The 25,386-nt window shown below is 42.4% G+C and overlaps 1 protein-coding gene across 9 annotated transcripts in view; it reads right to left on the bottom strand.

The window, feature by feature from the left end:
* The window catches only part of FMNL2 (formin like 2), a 334,121-nt gene that overhangs the window by 108,356 nt on the left and 200,379 nt on the right, over positions 1 to 25,386 (bottom strand). For all 9 annotated transcript variants that reach the window (XM_089659530.1, XM_089659522.1, XM_089659550.1 and 6 more), the window contains exons 5-6: positions 22,976 to 23,059; positions 16,948 to 17,100 (exon numbers count right to left, since the gene is read on the bottom strand). In XM_089659530.1, coding sequence (XP_089515656.1) covers positions 16,948 to 17,100; positions 22,976 to 23,059 — 237 coding nt within the window. The remainder of the gene's footprint in view (positions 1 to 16,947; positions 17,101 to 22,975; positions 23,060 to 25,386) is intronic.

The following is a 25,386-nucleotide window of genomic DNA, read 5'->3' as shown; positions in this document are numbered from 1 at the left end:
TGCATGTTCTCCCTGTGCCTGCGTGGGTTTCCTCCGGGTACTCCGGTTTCCTCCCACACTCCAAAGAAATGCTGGTAGGTTAATTGGATCCTTTCTAATTTGGCCCTAGTATGTGTATGTATGAATGTAAGTTTGGGACTAGATTGTATGCCCCCAGGGGCGGACTGATCATTTGGAAACTCGGGCACTGCCCGAGGGCCCGGGGTCAGTAGGGGGCCCCATGAGATGCCCCTGGTACCTTTTTCATAGGTTTTTTTGAGTGTGGGCGAGGACACAGGGGCCCCATGATCCCCTATTGCCCGGGGGCCCCATGAGTTGTCAGTCCGCCCCTGTACGCCCCTTGAGGGTTAGGGACTGATGTGAATGTACAATATGTACATTCAATGTAAAGTGGTGCGTAAATTGACGGCACTATAAAAGTAGCTATAATAAATATAATAATACATTTTGTAGATATCCAAGAGTAGGTGTGATTGAGTAGTTTAGCAAAATGCACTGGACAGGGCTGACACCACTCTGTCCACAAAAAAAGCTGTGAGTTGTCAGCCCATAAAAAGACTTAAAGTGGTTGCAAAAGGCTCAAGGCTCACCTTCTATGGGCAGAAGCGACCCCTGCCCCACCTAATACTTACCTTAGCCCCATCACGATCCTCGGCTCTCCTGGGTCTCTCCCTCCTCTTTGGCTGAGACAGCAGCAGTAGCCATTGGCTCCCACTACTGTTAATCAAAGCCAGTGAGCCAATGAGGAGAGGGCAGGGTCAAGCCATGCTCTGTGTGTGAATAGACACACAGAGCAGAGCAAGCCTGCTCGGGTGCCCTCATAGCAAACTGCTTGCTATGAGGGCACTAGACAGGAGGGAGGGGCCTGGAGAGCTAGTGGAATGCCTGAGAAGAGGAGGATTGGGGCTGCCCTGTGCAAAACCATTACACAGAGTAGGTAAGTGTAACATGTTTATTATTTAAAAAAAACAAACAAACCTTTAATATTATTTTAAAGTGACACTAAACAATATCCTAATTTTCCACAAAATAATACATACACACCCACTATTTAATGGCCCTGTAATGTATTTTTTTTATTAAATTGTTTCTTACTTTGTTGTTATTATTATTATACAGGATTTATATAGCGCCAATAGTTTGCTCAGCGCTTTACAATATAATGGGAGACAATACAGCAACAATACAGTTCAATACAAGAGGGATAGGAGGGCCCTGCTCCTTGGAGCTTACAATCTAGGAGATATGTCTTGTATTGTCTTCTATGACCTCCCAAACCTCTCCCTTTGTTTTAAATTGCTAAAAAATTACATTTTATTGTCAGCTTCTTTAAAAACATGCACACAGATTCTTTCAAGGGTCTACTATGTATTTTAAGGGACCTTTGGAGTGGTCTGTGTGCGTTTTTGTTTTTGTAAAAAGCTAGCAATGAAATGTCATTTGCTTTCTAAGTGTCACTTTTGCTGCAGCATAAAATAAAAAAATTGCATAGAACTCCCCCAAAAATACATACAAGACCCTTTGTAGCTCATGCAAAAAAAAAATGTGAGCGTTCACCCCAGGAAATCCATACCAGACCCTTAGGGTCTGGTATGGATTTCAAAGGGGAATTCCATGCAAGGAAGACAACAAAAAAAATGTATGAGGTCCCCCTAAAAAGCTATAATAAACCCTTAATCTGTGCATGCAGCTGGCTGGTCAGGAAAGGGGGGATGAACGTGTGCTTTTCCCCCATCATGAACCATACCAGGCCAAAAGCTCTCAACATAGGAGGGATACCATGTTAATTAGGACAAGGGCTTCTTCCAGCCAGGGTTGCTGGGGGTATGTGGGCTGAGGGCTTATCAGAACCAGGAAACCCCTTTAATAATAAGGGGGCCCCCAGATACTGCTACCTCACATGAATTCATATGGGGTACAAAAATTGCTCACTGTCAGCTGATGTCACAGTTGATGTCACAGAGCCACTCCAGGCTCCTGAAGGATCCAGACCATATTGGCAGGATACACTCAGCTATCTGCTTGATAGCCAGCCACTGATGCCCCCTCTACAGCCCGGCACGCCTATGATCGCTGGAGAGGCCGAGTTGAAAGTGGCGACTGACAGCCACTGTACTCTGCTTTGAGAAGATTGAGAGCTGAGCAATGAGCTGTGATGTGATCACTCTGTTCTCTGTCTTAGAGCCAATGTGGGACAGCCTCAGCATCACACTGATGATGCAGCATTGAGGTGAGTATGGATGTTTTTTTTTTTTTCTTAATTCCCATAATTCTTCTTTAAAGTGGTTGTAAACCTCAGACATGAAATATGGACAAAGCATATCCCTCGTTAGTGTGTACTTGTCTCAATCCAGAGCACTAAGTGTACTTTCTTTCCATTGTCTCATTCCTCTGCTATCTGAGTCACTTCTGACAAGTCTTCCTGACAACAAGAAAAAATGGTGACAGGGGAGGGACCTCCAGCAGATTGACAGCCTGAACTCCTGTGTACTGTGTGGCGGGGGGGGGGGGGGTGTCTCTTCCCTCCAATCAGCTCTCCTCACTGAGCTCTGCAGAGTGTTACTTCAGCTCTCCACCCCTTTTTTCTGAACTCTCAGACAAGCTGGATAAATTCTGCACTTTGAACAGATGTAAAGAATAAGAATGCTACAGATAAACAGGTACAACTTATGTAGGAGGATTTGTTTTATCTCTGTGTATCACCGGAAGCCAGTCACTTCACTGGGTATATGTAAGGCTTTACAACCACTTTAAATGCTTAAAGTCTAATTCTGGGAAAGCTAAAAGTCCCTCTGGCAATGTGGCTGCACCCGCACTGCAAGGGTTAAATGCTTGTTTCTGTCTAGGGCACCGGTGTCAAACTGGTGGCCCTCCAGCTCCAAACTACAAGTCCCATGAGGCATTGCATGATTGACAGTTACAAGCATGACTCCCAAAGGCAGAGGCATGATGGGATTTGTAGTTTCGCAACAGCTGGAGGGCCGTCAGTTTGACACCCTTGGTCTAGGGCAGTGGTCGGCAAGCCGCGGCTCGCGAGCCACATGCGGCTCTTTAAAACTTAAATGCGGCTCTTCTGTGTGCTGGGCGCCCGCTCCCCTCCCTCCTCTCGGGCGGCCGCCCCCCTCCCTCCTCTCGGGCGGCCGCCCCAAAAGTCAGGACTCTGCAGCTGTCAGGATGTAGGCGGGGCAGCCAGGATGTAGGCGGGGCAGCGTGACGAACTCCTCTCCTCTCACAGTCCGCCCTGAAGACCAGAACAGCGCGGGAACACGGCGAGAAGAACGCGCGGAGCAAAGGTAAGTGAATTGACACAATATGGGGAATGAATTACTATAGGGGGGATGAATTACTATAGGGGGGATGAATTACTATATGGGGGATGAATTACTATATGGGGGATGAATTAATATAGGGGGGATGAATTACTATAGGGGGAATGAATTACTATAGGGGGGATGAATTACTATGGGGGGGATGAATTACTATGGGGGATGAATTACTATGGGGAATGAATTACTATGGGGGATGAATTACTATATGGGGGATGAATTACTATATGGGGGATGAATTACTATGGGGGATGAATTACTATGGGGGATGAATAACTATATGGGGGATGAATTACTATGGGGGATGAATTACTATATGGGGGATGAATTACTATGGGGGATGAATTACTATAGGGGGGATGAATTACTATGGGGGATGAATTACTATATGGGGGATGAATTACTATGGGGGATGAATTACTATGGGGGATGAATTACTATATGGGGGATGAATTACTATGGGGGATGAATTACTATATGGGGGATGAATTACTATGGGGGATGAATTACTATATGGGGGATGAATTACTATGGGGGATGAATTAATATGGGGGATGAATTACTATGGGGGATGAATTACTATATGGGGGATGAATTAATATGGGGGATGAATTACTATGGGGGATGAATTACTATATGGGGGATGAATTACTATGGGGGATGAATTACTATGGGGGATGAATTACTATAGGGGGGATGAATTACTATATGGGGGATGAATTACTATGGGGGATGAATTACTATAGGGGGGATGAATTACTATATGGGGGATGAATTACTATGGGGGATGAATTAATATATGGGGGATGAATTACTATGGGGGATGAATTACTATATGGGGGATGAATTACTATGGGGGATGAATTACTATATGGGGGATAAATTACTATATGGGGGATGAATTACTATGGGGGATGAATTACTATAGGGGGATACATTTCTATAGGGGGGGTGAATTACTATATGGGGGATGAATTACTATGGGGGATGAATTACTATATGGGGGATGAATTACTATGGGGGATGAATTGCTATATGGGGGATGAATTACTATGGGGGATGAATTACTATGGGGGATGAATTACTATATGGGGGATGAATTACTATATGGGGGATTAATTACTATGGGGGATGAATTACTATATGGGGGATGAATTACTATGGGGGATGAATTACTATATGGGGGATGAATTACTATATGGGGGATGAATTACTATGGGGGATGAATTACTATATGGGGGATGAATTACTATATGGGGGATTAATTACTATGGGGGATGAATTACTATATGGGGGATGAATTACTATGGGGGATGAATTACTATGGGGGATGAATTACTATATGGGGGATGTATTTTCAGTTTTAAAAATGTGGCTCTCAAAATAAATTTCAATTGTGGTTTTGGCGAGATTTGGCTCAGTTGAAAAAAAAGGTTGCCCACCACTGGTCTAGGGGATGGAAAGCAGTTTTATGGCACTCCCCTATGCTCCACAGAGAGAGAGAGAAAACATCAAGTATTTTAAATGCTTAAAGTCCAAACTCCAGAAAAGTAAAAATAATAATAAGAGTTGGAAATCTCCAGATCATGGTCCATTCTTTGGATAGCAAAAAAATGAAGATCAGCCTAGTGGTGTGGACCTCAGCTCATGCACATCCTCCAGACAGGGAACCAGGTATTAACTATAAATCTGCCCTGTAGACTGCTGTGTATCCCCAGACAGGAAAGTATACATCTGCCAACACGTACATTTCATCCAGCTATATCACCCCAGGGAAACTGCTGATGTGTCTGATAATGGAGGCTCCATTTCTTAAATATATCACCGATCAAATGGACTGCTGAATTATATATTCTAATCGGTCTTATGTATGAAAGTGGGATGGGCCCCATTAATTCTTCACCAAAAAATATACATACATTGTGCATTCTATCAGCAGGAACCAAGCTTCCTTCATTTGTGGGAAAGAAATAAAAGGAGGCTGGAATGAGCAGGAAGTTACTGTATGTTTTGATGATGGGAGTAAGGACAAGCTTACAAGGGGACACCAGAAAAGATAATGAGGATACAATTTGAGAAATCAGTGTAATATATATATATATATATATATATATATATATACTGCTCAAAAAAATCAAAGGGACACTTTGAAAACACATCAGGCCTCAATGGGGAAAAATACCATGCGGGATATCTATACTGATATGGACTGGGTAATGTGTTAGGAATGTGGGGATGCCCCATGGTTTGATGGAAATGAAAATTATCAACCTACAGAGGACTGAATTCAAAGACACCCTGAAAAATCAAAGTGAAAAAATTATGCAGCAGGCTAGTCCATTTTGCTGATACTCAGTAGTTTGTATGCCCCCCCCCCCCCTCCCGTACTTGTATTCATGCCTGACAACATCGGGTCATGCTCCTAATGAGACGACGGATGGTATCCTGGGGTATTTCCTCCCAGATCATCTCTAAGTTCCTGGACAGTCTGAGGTGCAACCTGGTAGCGTCAAATGGACCGAAACATGATATCCCAGAGGTGTTCTGTTAGATTTAGGTAAGGCGTGTGGGGGGGGGCTATTTAATGGTATCAATTCCTTCATCCTCCAGGAACTGCCTGCATACTCTCACTACACGAGGCTGGGCATTGTCCAAATCAAAGTGAAAAAATGATGCAGCAGGCTAGTCCATTTTTCTGAAATTTCATTGCAGCAACTCAAAATGGTACTCAGTAGTTTGTATGGACCCCACGTGCTTGTATGCATGCCTGACAACATCAGGGCACGCTCCTAATGAGACGATATATATATATATATATATATATATATATATACTGTATATATATACACACTCACTGACCACTTTATTAGGTTCACCTTGCTAGTGTCCAAAAAATATCCCCTGCACCATTACACCACCACCATCAGCCTGAACGATTGATATAAGGCAGGATGGCTCCATGCATTCATGTTGTTTATGCCAAATTCTGACCCTACCATCTGAATGTCGCAGCAACCAGTCTGCCCATTCTCCTCTGACCTCTGACATCAGCAAGGCATTTTTCGTCCACACACCTGCCACTCACTGGATATTTTCCCTTTCTCAGGCCATTCTCTGTAAACTCTAGAGATAGCTATGTGTGAAAATCCCAGTAGATCAGCAGTTTTTGAAATACTCAGACCAGCCCATCTGGCACCAACAATTATGCCACGTTCAATTTAACTTAAATCCCCTTTCTTCCCTATTCTGATGCTTGGTTTGAATTTCAGCAAGTTGTGTTCATCACATCTACATGCCTAAATGCATTGAGTTGCTGCCATGTGATTGGCTGATTGGAAATTTGTGTTACCAAGCAATTGAACAGGTGTATCTAATAAAGTATACGCACACACACACACACACAGTTAGGTTCATATACGTTTGGACATAGGCACAATTTTTGTTTTTTTTTCCAGGTATTTACAAAAACATATTCAAGCTATAGTTATATGGGCTAAAAGTACACACTCTCAGGTTTAATTTGAGGGTATGTACATCCAAATTGGAGGAAGGGTTTAGGAATTACAGCTCTTAAGATTAGCCATCCCCCCTTTTTAAAGGGACCAAAAGTAATTGGACAGTTGAATCAAAAGCTGTTTCATGGCCAGGTGTGGGCTACGCCTTCATTATTTCTTCATCAATTAAGCAGGTAAATGTCTGCAGTTGATTCTAAGTGTGGTATTTGCATTTGGAATCTATTGCTGTGAACCTACATCATGCGTTCAAAGGAACTGTCCATGCAAGTGAAACAGGCCATTATAGGCTTCAAAAACAAATCCGTCAGAGAGATAGCAGCAACATTAGGAGTGGCCAAATCAACAGTTTGGTACATTCTGAGGAAAGAAGAACGCACTGGTGAGCTCAGCAACATAAAAAGGCATGGACGTCCATGGAAGACAACAGTGGTGGATGATTGCAGGAACCTCTCTATGGTGAAGGAAAACCAATTCACAACACCCAGACAAGTGAAGGACACTCTTCAGGAGGTGGGCGTATCATTGTCAAAGTCTACAATAAAGAGGAGACTTCACAAGAGCAAATACAGAGGGTTCACCACAAAGTTCAAACTATTCATAAGCCTGAAGAATAGAAAAGCCAGATTAGACTTTGCCAAAAAACATCTAAAAAAGACAGATCAGTTCTGGAAAAGCATTCTTTGGATGCATAAAACTAAAACTAATCTGTACCAGATTGATGGGAACAAAAACGCGTGGAGAAGGCTTAGAACAGCTAATGATCCAAAGCACACAATGTCATCTGTAAAACATGGTGGAGGCAGTGTGATGGCATGGACATGCATGGCTTCCAGTGGCACTGGGTCATTGGTGTTTATTGATGATGTGACAGAAGACAGAAGCAGCCGGATGAATTCTGCAGTGTCTAGAGATATACTGTCAGCTCAGATTCAGCCAAATGCTGCAAAGTTGATTGGACAATGCTTCACAGTACAGATGGACAATGATCCAAAACACACCGCAAAAGCAACCCAGGAGCTTTTGAAGGAAAAGAAGTGGAATATTCTGCAATGGCCAAGTCAATCACTTGATCTCAACCCCATTGAGCATGCATTTCATTTGCTGAAGGCAAAACTAAAGGAAGAAAGGCCCACAAACAAAGAACAACTGAAGACAGCTGCAGTTAGAGCCTGGAAAAGCATCAGAAAGGAGGAAACCCAGTCTTTGGTAATGTCCATGGGTTCCAGACTTCAGGCAGTCATTGCCCATAAAGAATTCTCAACAAAATATTAAAAATCAACATTTTATTTATGATTGTATTCAATTGTCCAATTACTTTTGGTCCCTTGAAAAAGGGGGGATGGCTATTCTTAAGAGCTGTAATTCCTAAACCCTTCCTCCAATTTGGATTTACATACCCTCAAGTTAAACCTGAGAATGTGCACTTTCAGCCCATATCCATTATATAACTGTAGCTTGAATATGTTTTGGTAAATACCTGAAGAAAAAAACAATTGTGCTTGCGTATATATATGGACCTAACTATATACTGTATATAGTAGTGGTGCCTACTACAGTAATTTCTCAGCTTCCAAAGGTATCACCTGGGTATGGTATATACATAGTATATACACAGCTACACTATATTGCTAAAAGTATTGGGATGCCTGCCTTTAAACCCACATGAACTTTAATGCAGCTATAACAGCTTCAACTCTTCTGGGAAGGCTGTCCACAAGGTTTAGGAGTGTGTCTATGGCAGCAATGGGCAAACTACGGCCCGCGGGCCGTATACGGCCCGGCGGACCTTTTAATCCGGCCCGCGGAGCGTGATACTGTCAGGATGGCTGTCAGGATGTGTGTAGACGGGGCAGCGTGACGAACTTGAGGGGAGCTAGGCTCCTCTCACAGTCCGCCCTGAAGACCGATGTAGCATGAAAATCTGTCTCCTATGAGGATCTGTCCCCCTCAACGTATCTGCGCATGTGCAGGAGATCGCCGATCGGCTGCTAATGCCTGAAACTGGCACATGCGCAGATACGTCGAGGGGGACAGATCCTCATAGGAGACAGATTTTCATGCTACACCGGAACGGCGCGAGAACATGGCGAGAGGAACGCGCGGAGCAAAGGTAAGTGAATTGACACAGGGGGGACTTGGGGACTTAATATGGGGGATGAATTAATATGGGGAATTAATTACTATAGGGGGGATGAATTACTATATGGGGGATGAATTACTATGGGGGATGAATTACTATATGGGGGATGAATTACTATGGGGGATGAATTAATATGGGGAATGAATTACTATAGGGGGGATGAATTACTATATGGGGGATGAATTACTAAGGGGGATGAATTACTATATGGGGGATGAATTACTATATGGGGGATGAATTACTATGGGGGATGAATTACTATGGGGGATGAATTACTATATGGGGGATGAATTACTATGGGGGATTAATTACTATATGGGGGATGAATTACTATATGGGGGATGAATTACTATGGGGGATGAATTACTATATGGGGGATGAATTACTATGGGGGATGAATTACTATATGGGGGATGAATTACTATGGGGGATGAATTACTATATGGGGGCTGAATTACTATATGGGGATGAATTACTATGGGGGATGAATTACTATATGGGGGATTAATTACTATGGGGGAATATTACTATACTTACTATGGATGACACATACACATCATTCATCTACTCTTGGTCCGGCCCCCGGGTCCAATATATGAACCCATTGCGGCCCTCAAGTCAAAAAGTTTGCCCACCCCTGGTCTATGGGAATGTTTCACCATTCTTCAAGAAGCACATTTGTGAGGTCACGCACTGATGTCAGACAAGAAGGCCTGGCTTGTAGTCTCCGTTCTAATTCATCCCAAACGTGTTCTATTAGGTTGAGGTCAGGACTCCGTGCAGGCCAGTCAAGCTCATTCACCCCAAACTCGCTCATCCATGTCTTTATGGACCTTGCTTTGTGCACTGGTGCACGGTCATGTTGGAATAGGAAGGAGCCATCCCCAAACTGTTCCCACAAAGTTGGGAGCATGAAATTGTCCAAAATGTCTTGGTATGCTGACCCCTTAAGAGTTCCCTTTACTGGAACTAAGGGGTCAAGCCGAACCCCTGAAAACCAACTCCACATCATAATCCCTCCTAAACCAAACTTTCCACTGGGCACAGTGCAGTCAGGCAAGTACTGCTCTCCTGGCAACCGCCAAACCCAGACACATCCATCGGATTGCCAGACAGAGAAGCATGCTTTGTCACTCCAGAGAACACATCTCCACTGTTCTAGAGTCCAGTGGCGGCGTGTTTTACACCACTGCATCTGATGCTTTGCATTACATTTGGTGATGTAAGGCTTTGATGCAGCTGCTTGGCCATGGAAACCCATTCCATGAAGCTCTCTACACTGTTGTTGTGCTAATTTGAAGGCCACATGAAGTTTGGAGATCTTTAGCTATAGACTCTGCAGACAGTTGACTTCTGCTCACTGTGTGCTTCAGCATGTGCTGACCCCACTCTGTCATATTAGGTGGCCTACCACTTCTTGGCTGAGTTTCTGTAGTTCCCAGTTGCTTCCACTTTGTTATAATAGCGCTAACAGTTGACCGTGGAATATTTAATACCAAGGAAATTTCACGGATGGACTTATTGCACAGGTGGCAACCTATTACATTACCACGCTTGGATTTTCTGAGCTTCTGAGAATGACCCATTCTTTCACCAATGTTTGTAGAAGCAGTCTGCATTCCTAGGTGCTTGATTTTATATACCTGTGGCCATGGAGGTGATTGGAACACCTGAATCTAATGATTTGGAGAGGTGTCCCAATACTTTTGGCAATATAGTGTATATTGGTCCTGCTAGACCAGCAATGGGCAAACTATGGCCCGCAGGCTGTATACGGCCCGGTGGACCTTTTAATCTGGCCCGTGGAGCGTGATACTGTCAGGATGGCTGTCAGGATGTGTGTAGGCGGGGCAGCGTGACGAACGTGAGGGGAGCTAGGCTCCTCTCACAGTCCGCCCTGAAGACCGGAACGGCGCGGGAACACGGCGAGAGGAACGCGCGGAGCAAAGGTAAGTGAATTAATTACTATGGGGGATGAATTACTATATGGGGGATTAATTACTATGGGGGATGAATTACTATGGGGGATGAATTACTATATGGGGGATGAATTACTATATGGGGGATTAATTACTATGGGGGATTAATTACTATGGGGGATGAATTACTATATGGGGGATGAATTACTATGGGGGATGAATTACTATGGGGGATGAATTACTATATGGGGGATTAATTACTATGGGGGATGAATTACTATGGGGGATGAATTACTGTGGGGGATGAATTACTATATGGGGGAAGAATTACTATGGGGGATGAATTACTATGGGGGATGAATTACTATGGGGGATGAATTACTATATGGGGGATTAATTACTATGCTTACTGTGGGGGAATATTACTATACTTACTATGCATGACACATACACATCATTCATCTACTCTTGGTCTGGCCCCCGGGTCCAGTATATGAACCCATTGCGGCCCTAAAGTCAAAAAGTTTGCCCACCCCTGTGCTAGACCAATGTAACTATGTATAAAATATCCATACCTGGAATTCCTCTTTAAAGTAGAACTATAGGCAAAACTTTTTTTTCATTTTGAACAGAACAAAGGAGGGTTATAACCCCTGTCAGATTTTTATTTGCAATCTGTGCCTGTGTCTTATTGCAGGGATTTCTCTTCTCTTCCTATCCCTAAACCTAACAGAAAGTGAGAGGAAATACCTGCAAATTAAGGTAATTCCTTGGGGATCCCCAGGTCACCAGAACTAGTGTCCCCATTGGAAGATTCCCCTGCTATCACTTTTCTGAGGACAACCCAAAATGTGGGATTTTCTTTTACTTTCAATTTCAATGTAAATGGCAAACAGGACAATAGACAGGGTGAATTTCCTTATTAGGAGCACAGACAGCAACAGAAAATGATAAGCATTCTAATCCCTCTCCACTCTATCCAAATCTAAAAATCGTTTTTCCTTTCATTATACTTTAAGGGTTCTATTCATAATAAAATTTTCTGTGCAAATGCCTCAGCATTCTACCAGCTGTCACAAATAATACCCATAATGTGTCTTAATATGTGTATTTCCAATAATCGTTAGCTCCAACTAGTGGTCATAATGCAGTTTTTTCCTGAAATCAGGAAAATACTGCATTATGGCTATTAGATGGCGCTGAAAATCACAGGAAATGCACATATTAGATAAATTACAGGGATTATTTGAGACAGCTCTGTGAATGCTAAGGCATACCCCCAGCAAATATTTAATAAATACACCCCATAGTAACTGCTTGTTGGTCCGATGCCAGTAGTGGCAATAATTCTCAACTAATGAAGACTGTAAGTAATGATAAAGTTATAGTTACTAAACTCTGCTCAAGGAAACATTGCCTAATATGCAATACATGATGAAGTAGCAACAGCAAATAGTCAAATACTTCAACTGATCTAAATTGCCTAAAACAAAAAAAAAATCACCTTTGAAAGAGTTAATTTTTTTTAAGCTGAAGAAAATCTTAAAATGAAAATGCCGTGTAAAAGAGTAGAAAAGCAGCCCACTGGGGACAGTTAATATAATTTGTGGCATCAGAGATTGCATGCATCGACATGGCAACAGAGTATACACAGAAGTTTGAGGTGGTAACTTCATAATGCAGCACGTCCCCACAGAGCGATGCCTTTTCACCCAGAAGGAATATGCGCCTTATTTATAGAGTACATTTATTTCTCCTAGACCAAACAGCAAAGGAAACAACGCAAAGTCACGTGCCTCCATCTGTCAACATGAGTACAAGCTAACATGTTTTCTGATGAAAAGAAAAGCAACAACAGCAGCTACGTATGTAAAAGACGTATGGATCTTCAGAATAACCGCAGGGTCATGGAGAATTGGGGCAAGAGAGTTTTTGTTTTGAAAGTTCTAAACTAATCAAAATCTTTTCTATAGTATCTAATGTCCATAAACAAGCTATAAACCATTCCTTGTTAACAATCTGGTTTCTGTTTCTGAATTTCATTGTGTAGCTCTCACCCCCGGGGTGTGGGAGCACTGAGAATATGCCCAGGTCTTCCTTGCTAGTACAGAGACTACTGAAACAGACACAGTTCCATGCACACCAACAATACAGGCTCAGTCTAAGGCAGGGTTTCTCAACTGAGTTGTGTAGAAATCCTAGGGTTCCACAAGAGGTCCCCATCAGTTCTGCTGATCTACACCTGTCAGTTGCAGGCAGCTGACATGTACATCTGTCAGTCATAGGCAGCTGACAGGTAGATCACATCCCCATTGCAGACACATGCAGAGCTAGGCAGGGAAGTGGCTGTGATAGAGTTGGCTATGACATGCTGTTACTCGCCGGTCTCTCCTCCCCTCCTGTATATCCCAGGTACTTGCATTTGACATCACCTGGGATGGACAGGAGACAAATAGGGGCTGGCAGGGAACAGCACACCAGAGGAGAGCAATCAAAGCTCCTTCCCTGACATGCTCTGCATTTGAAAGAAACCTCTGCTACTGTAATGTGGCCTGCTGTGTGCCCCATGTACTGTGCCATGATTTATGCCCTGCTGTGTGCTCCATGTACTGTTCCCTGATGTGGGTCCCATTTAATGTGCCCCACAATATGTCCTGTTCCCCTGTAATGTGCTCTGCCCCCATGTAATGTGTCCTGCTCCCATATAATGTGCCCTGCTGTGTGCTCCATGTACTGTGCCATGATGTTTGCCCTGCTGTGTGCTCCATGTACTGTGCCATGATGTTTGCCCTGCTGTGTGCTCCATGTACTGTGCCATGATGTATGCCCTGCTGTGTGCTCCATGTACTGTGCCCTGATGTGTGTCCCATTTAAAGTGCCCTGTTCCCCTGTAATGTGCCCTGCCCCAATTAATGTGTCCTGCTCCCACGTAATGTGCCGTGCTGTGTGTATTGTAATGAGCCTGCTCCCATGTAATGTGCCTTGCTGTGCTCCCTATAATGTGCCCTGTTCCCATATAATGTGCCCTACTCTCATGTAATGTGTCTTGCTCTCATGTAATGTGCCCTGCTCCCACATCATGTGCCCTGCTCCCACTACCATGTAAAATGCCCTACTGTGTGGCCTATAATCTGCCCTGTTTCCAAGTATTGTGCTCTGCTCCCACGTTATGTGCTCTGCTATATATATATAAGACAGTTGCTCCAGCGCTTAGTAAATGAGGGGAAACTCTGCTGTCTTCCATCATCTAATCATGTGTAAGCAAAAATGTTATTTTCCTTGCATATGATTGAGTATTCAGGAGCTGACTGCCACCCAGCTTCCATATGACGCCTAAATGAAGAAACAACTTGTCCATGTCTAGCCTTGTGCCCCCATCCATGTTGTTTGATGATTTTTTTTAAGTTTTTAAAAAGTTCTCAAGGACTTTGCTGAACCAAAACAATGGCCCATGGATGTCTCCATTTTAGTCTGCTGGACCTTATCTGAAGTCCCTACTGCTGCACTTCAAATACAAACCAAAACCACCGCTCCCAGTGAGGTCTGGTAACCCCATAAATGGGTTGGAGAGTGCAGGCACTCATGCAAAGACCTGACATGCAAGACGCCATTACCCAGAAATCCCTTCTTCTCTTTCAGAGTTTTAACTACATACTGCAAAGTAGTTCTCCGCTGCAGACTGTTAAGAAAAATGTAACAGACATCATCTAATCAATGATCGTCTAGCACTGAATGCTGGGAAAGCTATAATGGCAATACTTGGAAGAACGCTAATAAACCTCACGCGATAAATATATGAATTGGTTAGTGACATTTTCTCTCTAAAATCAAAGCAGCAGACAATCCATATAATAAGTGTCTAACATCTGTTGTGACTGCACTGTAAACTATCCCTGTTAATCATCATGTGATCTCTGCTGCACTGCAGTTTATAGAAGTCAAGCCATATCCAGTCAATACATGGTTTCCATACATCAGCAAACCCTCCGACAGGTCTATTGATTTTACACTTACACAGCAATGTAAACTAGTAATGGAGTCTTATTTGCACGTGCTGTCTCTTCAAATAATTTAGTGCTCACAAGTCTTGCAGAATGTAAGTTAGGAGTTTATGGCAGCCATAAAAACAATTATATTTAAAGGTAGAAGCCAGGCAAAGCTCTTTTTAACTTCAGACAGTGTGGAGAGGAGTTAGAACCACTGTTGGGTAGTTAATGATGTCTCTATTAGAAAGATCCCCCCACATGTTCAATAGAGTCACTACGACAAAAAGTAAGAAATGTCTCCAATTGATATTGGGACACTCTTTCAGTCTACCGACAACTATGTAGTGCAAGGACCAATTTGACTGGATACAAATAGAATGACCTGTTTAGATAGACCACCAAATTACTTGGTTTTGGTAAATATAAAAGAGATTGTATAGAGACAATCAATGATATGTTTTGCCAGCTTAACGCTTTCCCACTTTATACAAAAATTTAAAAAAAGGTTTCTAAAGTGCAAAGAGCGCTTTGCAAAGTGAAACAGCGCACAGCAACCAATCATAATCTACTCTGCTAAAAACAGAATGGGAAGCGGTAAATTCTTATTAGTGTCTAGAGATTATATCACCTTAAACCTGACAGAGTCATTATATTTTAAAGTATAAGTGAACCCTCACCTTGTAAAACAACCTATTCAGTATAAAATAGAAAAGAAAGGCAAAACATGTTGTGTGTATATCCCAAAAAAACATTATAAATACCCTTTTTTCTCTCTTTTTTTTAAATAAATGATCAAGTAATATCTGTTCTCTGCTGCATAAGGAGTTTGGAGATGTAGTGTTGGAGAAACAGCAGTAGACTGATCTTCCCATTGAATGGCTCTGTGGGTGGGGCATGTCAGCTCCCTTTGCTGGCAGAAAACCGACCATGCTGGGATGGGTGTGCTTCTATGTCTAGTGTGGCCAGTTTAAAATAGGAAAGCAGGGGGGACTGGCAAGATCACCAGGTATTTCCCACACATGAAGCAATAGAGAAAAGGATTCTTTTTACATAAGTACATGGTGCAACAAGCACATATCAGGAATATGAAATATTGGAATAACATATTCTTTAACATTAGCATGATAGTCTAAGTGACTTTTGTTTACATTTCTACTTACTACTAAATAATGGTATTGAGTATTTTTTTGAGCATTTGCTTTAAAATTCGCTTGAGAGACGGTTTCACATGGTTAGAACTCACTGTAAGAATGCTTATTCCTGCATTAAATGCTAAAAATACTTGCCTTTGATATAGGAATATCAAAGGCAAGATGTATTATAAGGATTTGCTTGATCATAATAAATCTGGTTATGAAACAAATTCTGCATATAGAGCTGTGCGATACGTTGAGGATTATTTACTAAAACTAGGGAATGCAAAATCTGGTGCAACTCTGCATAGAAACCAAAGACATGCTGGTAGGTTAATTGGCTCCTGTCCAAATTGGCCCTAGTATGTGTACGTATGAATGTGAGTTAGGAACCTTAGATTGTACGCCCCTTGAGGGTTAGGGACTGATGTGAATGTACAATATATATGTAAAAGTCCTGCGTAAATTGACGGCGCTATATAAGTACCTGGAATAAATAAATAAATCAGCTTCCAGGTTTTATTGCCAAAGCTTAACCGAACAAGCTGAAGCTGATTGGCTACCATGCACAGTTGTACCAGATTCTGAATGCACCAGTTTTATTAAATCAACCCCATTGACGGTCTGTACCTGCTAAGAAATGATATAAGGGATAACCTTGTTTTTCTTCCTGTCCTCATTGATCACATCCCCTTGTAAACCCCTCAACACTCCTAGATACAAGTGAGGCTGGTTGTATCCATCTTTCATGAACAAATGCTATATTCAAGGACATTATATAAGGCAGACACCAGTTGCTGCAGTTATCCTTTTCACTTTTGTTGTAGATCTTGGGTGCAATTAGGTATTTTTTCTAAAATCCAACCTACCACAGTAAAAAACATGCAACATCTCATATATACATATAGAATTGCCTCAACTAACTTACCTTAAGGTAGAATGTCTGCCTGACCGAGTAATACTATTCCCAACAGGAGAAGGTAGGTTGCCACCTCTATGTAAGTCCTCAATGGACCGGCTCCAATGTTTCGACTTGTCAACATTGTTTTCTACATTATTCTCCAGACACTCAAAATCAAACCTAAGGAATATAAATCAATACATGAAAATGGAAAGATGATTCCAAATTACACAGGTGCAATTTGACTTTAAAAAGTGAATTCTATCTTAAAGCAGAACTTGCACTAACAAGTAAAGTCCATGGAAAATTGCTGCATGTACGTAAAAAAAAAAAAAAAAAAAAGCTTACGGGTAAAAAAAGTGCATTAAATAAATGTACCTTAGCCCGTCACTCTTCTGCACTGCAGGGGGTGACATTACTATCCTTCCAGTGAGATCCCGAGTATTCCAAATCTCATGGAAAGATGCTGCAGCACAGTGCAGTATCATGTTTTTACAAAAATTTGTACATTCAGCATTCCCAAGATCTTTTTGGAAGGAGCTTGGTATCACCCTCCCCTAGGTGATAAGGGTGAAAGCTGGGGATAAGGTAAATGTATTTACTATTTTCCCCCTACGTTTTTATAAAAGTCATTGCATCTTGCACCTGTAGATCGCAGGTAAAATGCTCTGGCTCCTGCAGACTACTCCTCCAACTGCAGGTCCATACCTCCAGTTATGGGTTTGGAGGAAGTATCAATGGACTACAAGTACAGTGGTGTGCTTACACTTGTGCTCCATTAAGAACTACAAGTCCTACTGCACAGATTATTTTCAATGAATGATGGGCTGTGTGGATACAGCCACACCAAATTTAAGAAATGACAGGAGCTGGTGGGTGGAAGCAGTCTGTGATTCAGGTAATTGGGAAGGGGGGGTTGGTTAAAGACTTTTGGACCCCCCCTAAATATGGGTGTAACAAGAAACATGGTCAGAAAGGCATCCTTTAATAGAGAAGTGGGGCTCTTTTTTTCCCTATTTATACTTACTTAGGTGGATGCAACATCGGTCCGATGCTGCATCTGTCCCCCCCAATTACATGACCGCTGATCACTGAGTTCTCACAGCCACTCTGAACAGACAGCGGGACTGTCAGTCATCGCTGTCTGCTTAGCCCCCCCAGCACTGACAGGAGCGCTAGGCTGTGGAGGGGGAGGAAGTAGCTGGCTCAGGCTCTCAGCGCTTCGTTGAGAGGCTGAGCCAGGTGCTCCTCCAAACACTGTGGTGGATCCTGACTCTGAAGTCAGGATCTTTCCCCAACCTGGACCGGCTGAGTGACATCAGCCGACAGCAGACTTCGGTCCGCTGCCAGCTGAAAACGGGTCACAGGAGTGCAGAACGAACTGCACTCCTGTTATCCACAGGAGAACTACAGCCAAAAAAGCGTTAGCTGTACTTCTCCTTTAACTTTCAAGTTGTCCTTTTTTTGGTGTACGAGGGGGCCCTAATTTCTTATGAAAACCTCACTTGTTCCATGGAAAACCACGCTTTATATGTCTAAGTCATCCTTTCCAAACCTTTTCAACACAGAGGAACCTTTGAAATAACTTTTTGGGAACTCAGGGAACCCCTGTTAAAAATTACTACATCTACAGCTCATGATACATTAGTGTGATGGTTAGAGAGAAGAATGCTCCTTACATTTGTGGTCATTGGGAAGAATCTACCACTTACAGATAGCTTATTTCTGGAGGAACCCTGATTGAGAAACCCTGCTCTAAGTAGCATTATTATTTAGGTGGAAATAGCAACTTTCTTTTTTTTTAGATATTAGTAAAAGAGATAATTTTAAAGCATATGAACTTATCAGTGTCTATTAATGTTTTTAAACCTTTGTTGACACAGTTTGTAAATATACACTGCAAAAAAATTAAAGGAACACTTTTTAATCAGAGTATAGCATCAAGTAAATTAAACTCCTGGGATATTGATCTGGTCAGTTAAGTAACAGAGGGGGATGTTAATCAGTTTCAGCTGCTTTAGTGTTAGTGAAATTAACAACAGGTGCACTAGATGGGCAACAATGAGACGATCCCCAAAACAGGAATGGTTTTACAGGTGGAGGCCATTGACATTTTTTCCCTACTCATCTTTTTTGACTGTTTTTCACTAGTTTTGCATTTGGCTAGGGTCAGTGTCACTACCATAGCATGAGGCAATACCTGGACCCTACAGGTTACACGGGCAGTCCAATTCCACCAGGATGGCACATCTATACATGCCATTGCCAAAAGGTTTGCTGTGTCTCCCAGCACAGTCTCAAGAGCATGGAGGAGATTACAGGAGACAGGTAGTTACTCTAGGAGAGCTGGACAGGGCAGTAGAAGGTCCTGAACCCCTCAGCAGGACCCGTATCTGCTCCTTTGTGCAAGGAGCAATAGGATGAGCACTGCCAGAGCCCTACAAAATTACCTCCAGCAGGCCACTAGTGTGAATGTCTCTAACCAAACAATCAGAAACAGACTTCATGAGGGTGGCCTGAGTGCCTGAGGGATTGACGTCCTCTAGTGGGCCCTGTGCTCACTGCCTGGCACCATAGAGCTCGATGGCATTTGCCATTGAACACCAGAATTGGCAGGTCCACCACTGGTGCCCTGTGCTTTTCACTGATGACAGCAGGTTCACCCTGAGCACATGTGACAGACATGGAAGGGTCTGGAAAAGACATGGAGAATGTTATGCTGCCTGTAATATTGTTCAGCATGAGCGTTTTTGTGGTGGGTCAGTGATGGTCTGGGGAGGGATATCCATGAAGGCATGCACAGACCTCTACAGGCTAGACAATGGCACCCCGACTGCCATTAGGTATCGGGATGAAATCCTTGGACCCATTGCCAGACCCTACGCTGGTGCACTGGGTCCTGGGTTACTCCTGGTGCACGACAATGCCCAGCTTCATGTGGTGAGAGTATGCAGGCAGTTCCTGGAGGATGAAGGAATTGATACCACTGAATGGCCCCCACAGTCACCTGACCTAAATTCAATAGAACACCTCTGGGATATCATGTTTTGGTTCATCCAATACCACCAGGTTGCACCTTAGACTGTCCAGGAGCTCAGAGATGCCCTGATCCAGATCTGAGAAGAAATACCCCAGCACACCATCCATCGTCTCATTAGGAGCATTCCCCCGATGTTGTCAGGCATGCATACAAGCACGTGGGGGTCATACAAACTACTGAGTACCATTTTGAGTTGCTGCAATTAAATTTCAGCAAAATGGACTAGCCTGCTGCATCATTTTTTTCACTTTGATTTTTGGGGTGTCTTTGAATTCAGTCCTCTGTAGGTTGATAATTTTCATTTCCATCAAACAATGGAGCATCCTTACATTCCTAACACATTACCCAGTCCATATCAGTATAGATATCCAGCAAGATATTTTTCCCCATTGAGATATGATGTGTTTGCAAAGTGTTCCTTTATTTTTTTGAGCAGTGTACAAGTGGACAACCATTTTGATGTTAGCCCCTGTAGGCTGTAAATCCTGTTTAGTGAGGCAGAGTACCTATTTAATCCTCTTAGCAAAGCAAAGTACAGCAACCAATCAGAACTATGACAGTAACCAATTTCATGACAGTAAACTGTACCCTGATTGGTTGCTAGGGATTACTGGGCTTTGTTCTTTGCACTGGCTCATTAAAAAACCTATTGCTTTTCCTCCATGTAGATTTACTGCAACCGTTCAGTAATTGTCAATTATGAGTGTACACTGGACTTTATCCATTGTGACTTCTCAGAAAAAGAGGCATAACACACAACTTTATTCGATTTTCGCTAATTAATTTTGTCTCCGTCCCAGTGACCAAATGGCATGTTGGGTTATGTTTACTCATACACAGCTATCTGCAGACAAGGGGGCCTTTGTGCTGTGTGCCATTTTCAAATGCTAGTAATTCCATTAAAAATGGAATTTTTCCATCATGGCAGATTTCTGGAAAGTGAATAATGCAGTGGCTGCTGCCAATTTTTTATTTTAAGAAGAGGAAAATGGAATGCACACAAATAACAGGCCTAGATTATAAATGTTCGATCTCTAGGTGCCTTTGATGATCACAGCTTCTATCACTGCATCGGTGTTCCTCATTGGGGTTGATTTACTAAAGGCAACTAGACTGTGCACTTTGCAAGTGCAGTTGCCTAGAGATTAGTAAATGAGATGAAGCTTCACTTTGTAAAGAATACCCAATCATATGCAAGGAAAATAAAGAAAACAGCACATAATTGGATGAAAGTCAGCAGACTTTCCCCTCATTTATTAGGCTCTGGAGCAACTGCACTTGCAAGGTGCACAGTCTATTTGCCTTTAGTAAATCCACCCTATTATCTTTGTGTTTTGTGTGGACTTTCTTATGAAGTTCACCTTATTTACTCCTCCCACTGCTGTGAAAACTAAAATGAACAGTGCGCAACTTATCATCCTACCACTCCAGATGCAGCCAACCAATGAATATACCTGCATAATCAGCCCGCCTCCCCCTGCAGATTTGCCCCAATGGCAGAACTACAGGGAGCCTGGAGTGACAGGCCATTGTGCCATTGGTTAGTTTACCTTTGCAGTAAAATACACTGTGCAGTCAAGGATGCCATGTACTTTTAAACAGGGCACCCCTGGCTGCATAGTGAATTTTACTGCAGAGATGAACTAACCTTTTAATTTATTTTTTGTAATAGTGTAAAAATAGTTAAAGCCTCTCTCAGGCTTTATGTTGATATCTGTGTCCCTGCTGTAGACATTCGCCTTTTGTATTTTTTGGGGATATCATAGCTGCTGGGACAAAAATGATTGTAATTCCAAATTTGTGTAGCTGTCCCCTTATCAGGAGATGAGGGGATTCCCAGCCAAAAGATGAAAATAAATAGACAGGGGGGATGGTGTAAAAAAAATAAAATGGGGTCCAAACTCCATATTCCTTATCCATGCATGTAACCTGGGAGTTCAGGAAAGAGGGGGTATGTTTCTCCTCCCCCACCCCCCCATCCCGTTTCCTGACCAGCCCCCTCCTGAATCATAGCAGGTCACAAGCCCTCAACATGGGGGTGGGATACCTTGTCATGTTGATGAGGACAAGGGTCTCTTCCCCACAACCCTGGCCCAGTGATTGTGGGGGTCTGCAAACAGGGGGCATATCAGAATCTGAAAGCCACCTTTCAAAATAGGGGTACCTCCATAAACTGGCTCCCCCTTCTTATGTGAATGAGTAAGGGCTATGCAAGGGCGATGCAGATCCACATCTGTAACAACAGCCAAGAACCTTCTGAAAGAAAATAAAATCTGCTGCCCATTGACACATCCAAACCCATTGCTTGATTCCTGCTGAATGGCACCTGCCAGCTGTGTACAAAGGGACGGGGTCTCCCAGGTGACGTAATTGACCACATATTCACATGACCGTATTTAGTCAATGATGTCACTCCTATGGGCAGCCAGAATTGTGGCCATTTACATCCATTTATCCTTGAGTCTGTTCAGGTTTAAAAAAAAAAATTAAAAAAAAATGGAAAAGGTCTGTGGTTGTTTACACTTTTATGGACCTAAACATGATGGATCGGAGGTAATTGGAGTTAAATGTCCACTTATTAAACTAATATGGATTCCGAAAGCTATGGTTTCGGATTTAGAAAGTGAAGATGAAGTGGTTAAATGTAAGAAAATAATGAACAGACATGGATGTCACAAAAGTGACATGCATTGCATTCTGCTCCGATTCAGCAGACGATCTGTTCACGGATCGCCTGCTGATCGGACCAGACATGGTCCATTAGAAATCTGACTAAGAGTTAGCAGCTGATCCTGACATATAATTATTTTTGAGGTCAATAGGTTTTTGAATTTTTTAAGTGTTTTAGAAGAGTGAAGTGATTAAAGATTTATTTTAAAGGAATAATCTTGCCAGAGCTTTTACATCTAGAAGATTTTTTTTTAAGCTAGGTCTACTCAAAGCACTTTTTTCACAAAAAAAAAAAAAAACACACAAAGTGATTTTATATGTCTTATTGGTTTTAAATTAACTTACGTGACTGCATATTGTGCAAAGGAAAGATATTCCACCAGTACATCCAGTCCTTTGTTTTCTTCATTGAGAAATTCCCTCACCCACCTGTTACAACAGAATTCTAATTAGAAAGATAAATTCAGAAGAAACTCAAAAATAAAGAATAATGTTACTATACCGATACAGGTCTACAAGAACAGGACTGGCCTCTGGGCGGAACACAGCTGTAACACCATTGCGGAATTGTGAAAGAGTTTTGCTGCAACTGTGAATAGTTAGTCTGTCCCGCTATAAAGTCAAAGTTCTGTTCATTCCAACCAAGCTGACTAAATCGCTCTTTAAAAAGTTCCAAGATCAAATTGTATACAGAATTGTTTCCAGTGTTGCCAGGAAAAGAATCATACCAAGGAAAGTTCTTAGTAATCATTTGCCGGGTGATCTGGGCTGTTTTAATAAAGGGTCAGAAAAGGCATTTGCTCTAGGCCCACAAAAGCGACATGCAAGTAACAGAGGTTGGCTTTTGAGGCCGTAAAAGGCGGCACATGTCAGCTTGCTGATGCTTTTGAATCAACAGACCCCTTGTTTTATAGCGTGGAATATAATTTTTTTAGTTTATGAGATCAAAGTGATCCTAAATTTACTTTATCAAAGTAAAGGGTCAGTCCAATTAAAATGGCTAATCCTCTTAAAGATTTCTTAGAAACATTAAAGAGTCCAGCAGGGACCTCATTAAGACTGGTAAGATGTCAACAGCATGACTACAGACATAGCAAACCATGTAGCTGCCATGGCGCCCAGAGGTAGATAGGGGCCCAGACGGAGTGTGCACAGGTTAAATGCCACCTGAGACAGCCATTTTTACTGCATCCCCATGCTTCATATGCTGGGCCTATATATGTGGCAACCCATCTATAATCCTCCAAAAGGAGAAGACACATTTCTGCTTCTTATTTGATAAATTGTAAGTGGGTTACCATGATAATAGGGACACCTGCTGGACGTTTCTTGTGATCATGTTTTTCTGTATTGCATTGACATTCTGGATGCCACCCCAAGTGGCCTTTTTTTTACAACCTTCTCATGCAGTTATGCATCACTGGTTGCTAGGATGCTGCTGGCTGGTCTGCACAACATCCTAGGTTGCTAGGATGCTGCTGGCTGGTCTGCACAACATCCTAGGTTGCTAGGATGCAGCTGGCTGGTCTGCACAACATCCTAGGTTGCTAGGATGCTGCTGGCTGGTCTGCACAACATCCTAGGTTGCTAGGATGCTGCTGGCTGGTCTGCACAACATCCTAGGTTGCTAGAAGGCAGGCACTGGGCCAGACAGCTCAGTAAATCTGCCCTGTGTATATAGGGCAATGCTAATTTCAGTGACATCAAGCAAAACAATTATGTCTAATTAAAGCAGTATTAAACCCAAAACCAAAAATGTACTATATTGCAGCTTATAAACCTTTAAGATGTGTTGATGCATTCGTTTTCTTTTTAAGCCTTTTTTCCCATTTTCACCTAGTGATCTGGCCAGTAACACACCTCCTGTATTAGAGTGCCCCCACTCTGGATGAATAAGCACAGGGGCATCTCTGGACAGCAGCACTGTCATTCTGGGAGGGGGGGGTGTTAGATGTACTAGCAGATTTAGATACACTAACAAATTGAAGCCAAACTCCAGCTAACACTTTATAAGCAATTACAACAACAGTTTTCGTTTCAGTGCATACTGCTACACAATAGGAAACTTTAAGGCTCCATGTACACTGGCTTAAAAAATCGCCAGTACTCTTGGCAGAAAAAAAACTTTGCATGTTTTTTTGTATTAATCTTTAGGAGCATTTACCGTTTTTTTTCTGCCAAAAAAATACTCTCAAAAACCTAGGACAGAAGGTTTTTTTTCTGCCGCTAAACAACGCTGAGCTTAAAAAAGCCTCTAGACTACCTAATGCGTATGGACACATAGGAAAACATTAGTTGCTTCTACAGGCAAAACGCTAAACTCCTCTAGGAGCAGAATTTTTTTTAAGCCAGTGTGCATGGAGCCTTACATGCAAGACTGTAAATGCTATTATCAGATATTTCCTATAAAGCAACCTTTCTTCTGTTGAGCTAAATCCTCCTTCAAAATCAACATTAGAGAATGCCTTTTCTCCTATACATTGTAAAATATCAGTGACATAGGAGCGGCAATGATGAATAGAGTGTACTCGCCCCAACAAGCTCATCCATATGGAAAAAGTAGACTAAACTTTGCGGTCTGGCTAAAAATATCCTTATTTGAAGATGTGGTTTTTCCATTTCACTAAACTCCTAATGTTCAGGTTTATAGGAAGTGGCTCACAAATGGGTAACATGACCAGGCTTTAACGGGCATCCAAATTCGCTCTTTCCTTGGCACGGAAAACTGCTTAGATCACCAGTCTGGCAACATCAAA

This window comes from Staurois parvus, unplaced genomic scaffold (assembly GCF_062004578.1).
Source record: "Staurois parvus isolate SC_StPar_1 unplaced genomic scaffold, SC_StPar_1.0 ptg000031l, whole genome shotgun sequence".
NCBI classification, from domain to species: domain Eukaryota; kingdom Metazoa; phylum Chordata; class Amphibia; order Anura; family Ranidae; genus Staurois; species Staurois parvus.
The sequence above is the reverse complement of the archived record's forward strand: the minus strand, read 5'-3'. Positions and strand labels throughout refer to the sequence as shown.